General features: G+C 37.2%; 1 protein-coding gene across 1 annotated transcript; it reads left to right on the top strand.

Annotated features, from left to right (window-relative positions):
* Positions 1-3032: 3032 nt before the first annotated feature.
* On the top strand, positions 3033-3968 carry LOC114053542 (olfactory receptor 2G3-like). Its single transcript, XM_027876650.1, has one exon. The coding sequence runs from the start codon at positions 3033-3035 to the stop codon at positions 3966-3968; it is 936 nt and encodes a 311-aa protein (XP_027732451.1).
* The last annotated feature ends 878 nt before the right edge of the window (positions 3969-4846 follow it).

Below are 4846 nucleotides of genomic sequence, written 5' to 3'. Positions count from 1 at the left end.
GGCTGAGACCTAGCTCCTTCTCTCACCGCCCACACAGACTTTTCCCAATGACCTTCTAAGTTGTCTTTGGCTTTCAGGGGTTGAGAAGTCTGTAAACTGCCACAGCTGCCTGCGATTCAGTCCTCTGAGGCCTGCTCCAGGGTCGCTGTGGCTTGCGCACCCATGCCGCACTGCGCTCCTCTCCCCATCCAGAGTGATATACCTTTCTGATCAACCATCCAGGCTGTCTTTGGCTGGAAATTTGTTTCACTCTGTCTTTTTGTGGGTTCTGCTGCTTTAGAATTTGTTTAGAGCCATTTTTTTTTAGGTATTTGGAGGTTTTGGGAGAGAGCTCAAGACAGTCACTGCTTTCCTTCTGCCAACTTGGCTCTGCCCCCGCTTAGGAGGTCTTCAAGTGAATGCTGACTGACTAGTTGTTTGGTATTTTAAAATGTCTTCAATTTTAGGAGTGGCTTGGACTTGATGACTATGGCTATATTCTATGAAATATCAGAGCTAATATTTGGCTCCAGGTTTCCTGATTCCAAAGACATGATTTTCTTACTATTCCACAGAATTAGAAGAGAAAGAGGAGTCAGGATAAGAAGATAAGAAAGGAGTTGCCAAGGTTTATGACTAACACTAAGCAGCCTTACTGTAATTGAAGAAAAAGGAGAAGAGTTTTAAGGAATAACTGGCCATTGGTGACAAATTATTAATGTTAAAAATTTAGGGAAGGCCAGATATCTTTCCAAGGATGACATAGTTTTCAGGAAGACATGAAAACATACCCACAATTTTTTTTAATAAAAAATAACAACAATGGAATGACTTGGGAAATCTGTGACTAGTTCTCTTTTGTTTATCATTTCTATAAATGATTTAGATGAAGGGATAAATGTAACCCTTATCCAATATTCAAAAGACAGAAAGTTAGAAAGCATAGCCACCATGCTGAATAATAAAGACAGGATTACAAAAGATCTCAGCAAGGCAGAACACTGGGATGACACCATAAAATGAAATTCATTAGGGATACATGTAAAATAAATTTAGTTGACAGTAAAATGTGGGGGTGTCAAAACTAATAGTAATTCATCTAAAGAAACATTTCAGGATTTTAGAGTTCTGCAAACTCAATATGCCAACAATGAGTTATGGAAACCAAGAAAGCAAATGAATTCTTGGAATGGATTAGGAGAGGCACAGGAAGGTATCAATCCCAATATATTCTGCTGTGGTCATACAGCAGTTGGAGTCTCATGTTCATTTCTGTGCAGCAGAGTATATCAAGGACATTGATAACCTGGAGTGTCCATAGAAGAAAAATCAGAATGGTGAATGGCCTTGAGGCTGTGGCATATGAAAAGCAATTGAAATTACTGAAGATCTTTAGTCTAGAGAAGACGAAGCTCAACAAGAACATCACAGTTGCTTTCAAGTACTTGAAAGACTATCTTGTGAAAAAGGGACTAGATTTAGTCTATTTGACCCCAGAGGACTATGGTAGGAGCAATGAGTCAAGGTAGCAAATTTATTCTGGATATTGAGAGGAAAAAAAATGCATCTAACAATTAGAGGTATCGCAAAGTTGGCTAAGCTATCTTTTAAAGTAGTGGGTTTCCCAATATTGGTGATTTATTTTCAGGCAAAAGTTAGATGCTTACTTGTTGAGTGGGTTGAGGTTAGGGTTTTTTTTAGGTATGGAAGTCCACCCAATGTCCTGGAACTATTCTTTGTTTTCTCCTAACATCACACATGTAGTAGAGGAGAACATGGACTTGTTTCCTATCTAACTTGTCATATAACCTGTTTATTTTCTTCTTTAATCATACAATTCATTAGTGATATCTTTTATATCAATTTTTCTTCAGGACTAATTTGTTATGGGGCTCTATATTTTCCTTAGAGTCATATAATTTAGTTCTTCAAAGAGTATAATGTTCCATGACTCACAGACATTCAAGAATACTAGTAGAGTCTTAGTAGAAATTCGGGTTTTTTAAAGACCTTTTTTATTTTCTGAAAGCAGTTCTCTCTCTTCCTTTAAAAAAACTCCATGAGCCCAAATCATTGTCTATCCTACAGATATGAATACATGCATACATATATAATATATATATATATTTATATTTATGAAAATTGAGAGAGAGAGAGAGAGAAATTCTAATTTTTCTCATGAGGAGGAAAGTCCAATTTTTTTTTGTAATTATGGATCTCATGTTAGAGGCTTTGCAATGTTTCAGGGCTATATGCAATCAGCACAAAACCATCTGAAAAAGAGAAACTTCATAATTTGTAGATAACACTCCAATATACACTTTGTGATGGACATCTTCTACCTCATTGGTGAATAATTTTAGCTAGAATACATTTTCCTGTTTAGTGCCTTGCCTAATAGTAATGATCCAGGGATACCTTCTTTCCTATACCCAAGAAATCTTAGGTAAATTTGATAAGTGTATGAAGGATTTCTTTTTTTTCTTTGTTTTTTAGTTTTCTATAGATATTGCAGATTTTTTTTTCCATTGATGAAAAAAAGATCTTTGAAATATCTTGGAAAAATTGGAAAAAAATCAGAGATGCTTGACATTATATACATATATGAATGATACAAATATGATACAATATGAATACATGATCTGATATGAATAATTTCCTGAATATTTTACTTTTCATTAAGTTGGGTTGATATGATTTTGACAAATGTGTATGGTGGTAAAAAACAAACAAACAAACAACTAACTTTCCTAATCCATGACTGGACTGGACCTTTCTATTACCTTTTCATGTCAGTCTTCTGAGGGGTATCTATGGAGTAAAAGAAAGGTTAGAGATCTTCAAAATGAAGATATACTTATACATATATACAGACACATATAATTGATTGACTACTGATTCCTGTGAGAGATGCCTTAATTTTCTCCCAGTGCCACAGTTTGTGTCTTTCAAGTATATTTCTAATAGTTCTCTTTCAAGGTTGCTTTTACAATTACTGTATGCCACATTCCCCTCTCTCTAGATCCTTATGTTTTCTCCTGGCTCTGAACGCAATGATGGGGATGATGAATGACACCACAGGACTTGACTTCATTCTGATGGGTTTTTCAGACCAGCCCAAACTGGAGAAGATTCTCTTCATTGTTGTCTTGATCTCCTACCTTCTGACCCTGTTAGGCAACATAGCCATCATCCTGGTCTCTCGCCTGGATCCAAAACTTCACACCCCAATGTATTACTTCCTCACCAACCTCTCTTTTATTGACCTCTGTTTCACTACAAGTATTGTTCCCCAGCTGCTGTGGAACCTGAAGGGACCAGCTAAGACCATCACTCCCATAGGTTGTGCCATCCAACTCTATGTCTCTCTGGCACTGGGTTCCACTGAGTGTGTTCTCCTGGCTGTCATGGCATTTGATCGCTATGCTGCTGTTTGCAGACCACTCCACTATGCTACTGTCATGCATCCTAGGTTATGTCAGTCCCTTGCAGGGATTGCATGGGTGAGTGGGTTGGGCAACACACTAATTCAGGGCACCATCACTCTTCAGTTGCCTCTCTGTGGGCACAGAAGACTCTACACATTTCTATGTGATGTGCCTGCCATGATCAAGTTGGCATGTGTAGATATTCATGCCAATGAAATACAACTTTTTGTGGCTTCCTTGGTCTTGCTCCTCCTGCCTCTGGGGCTTATCTTAATTTCCTATGCACTCATTGCTCAGGAAGTGATGAGAATCAGGTCAGCCCAAGCATGGCAAAAGGCTCTGAGAACCTGTGGATCACATATTTTGGTGGTATCCCTCTTCTATGGGACCATCACAGCTATCTATATTCAGCCCAATAGTTCCTATGCCCACAGGCAAGGCAAGTTCATCACTCTCTTATATACTGTGGTGACTCCTACCCTTAACCCCCTCATTTATACTTTGAGGAACAAAGACATGAAGGGTGCACTGAAAAGGCTTCTAGGAAAAGATCCAAGGTGAAAGAGACATAACCAACCAAGAAGGAACTATGGAATCTTTAGTGCTGAAGTAGATTTTACAAGGTTGCCTTATCTTTCTCCTTTATTAGATCTCATTTGGGTTTTTTATTTTTATTTTTGTTTTTTTTTATTCGAGGTTTTTAAGACCCAAAAATATATTCTATTTTAAAGGTCTATAATCAGGGAGCTATCCTCAGATATATTAGTTACCTCTTCACATGAAGCATAACACGAAGGTTTTCTCTCTATAATGTTGAAATTCAATTTAGTCAATTTGGTTCAAAGGGAGTTATTGGACAACATATAGACTAAGAAACTGCTCAGCCTGCTTAGTTTAATATTCAGTTTGAGACATATGAGGGGGTAGTGGCTCTAGAATCAGAAGAGGTGGGTTCAGATTTTGTCTCTGCTACTTGGGTAAGTCTCTTAACATCTTTTTTGGTAGTTTTTATTTATTATTTTATTTTCCCCCAGTTACATGTAAAAACATTTTTTAACATTTGTTTTTAAAACTTGGAGTTCCACATTCTCTCCCTTCCTTCCTTCCCAACCCACTTCATTGAGAAGGCAAGTAATTCAATATAAGTTATACATGTGTAGTCAAGTAAAACATATCCACAAGTCATGTTGTGAGAGAAAACATAGACAAAAAACTCAAGAAAAATAAAGAAAGCCAAAAAAGTATGCTTCAATCTGTATTCAGACACCATCAGTTCTTTGTCTGGGGATGGATAGCATCTTTCATCATAAGTCCTTCAGAGTTATCTAGGATCCTTGTATTGCTGAGAATAGCTAAGTCAATCACATCTGATCATTTCACAATATTGCTATTACTTTGTACATAGTACATTTCACTTTGCATCAACCCATGCAAAGTCT

The sequence above is a fragment of the Vombatus ursinus genome, unplaced genomic scaffold, assembly GCF_900497805.2.
Source record: "Vombatus ursinus unplaced genomic scaffold, bare-nosed wombat genome assembly UNPS02014811.1, whole genome shotgun sequence".
Lineage (NCBI taxonomy): Eukaryota > Metazoa > Chordata > Mammalia > Diprotodontia > Vombatidae > Vombatus > Vombatus ursinus.
The sequence above is the reverse complement of the archived record's forward strand: the minus strand, read 5'-3'. Positions and strand labels throughout refer to the sequence as shown.

Excerpts from the sequence above, each read along its gene's own strand:
- LOC114053542 (XM_027876650.1), top strand. The coding sequence starts at position 3,033 with ATGATGGGGATGATGAATGACACCACAGGACTTGACTTCATTCTGATG.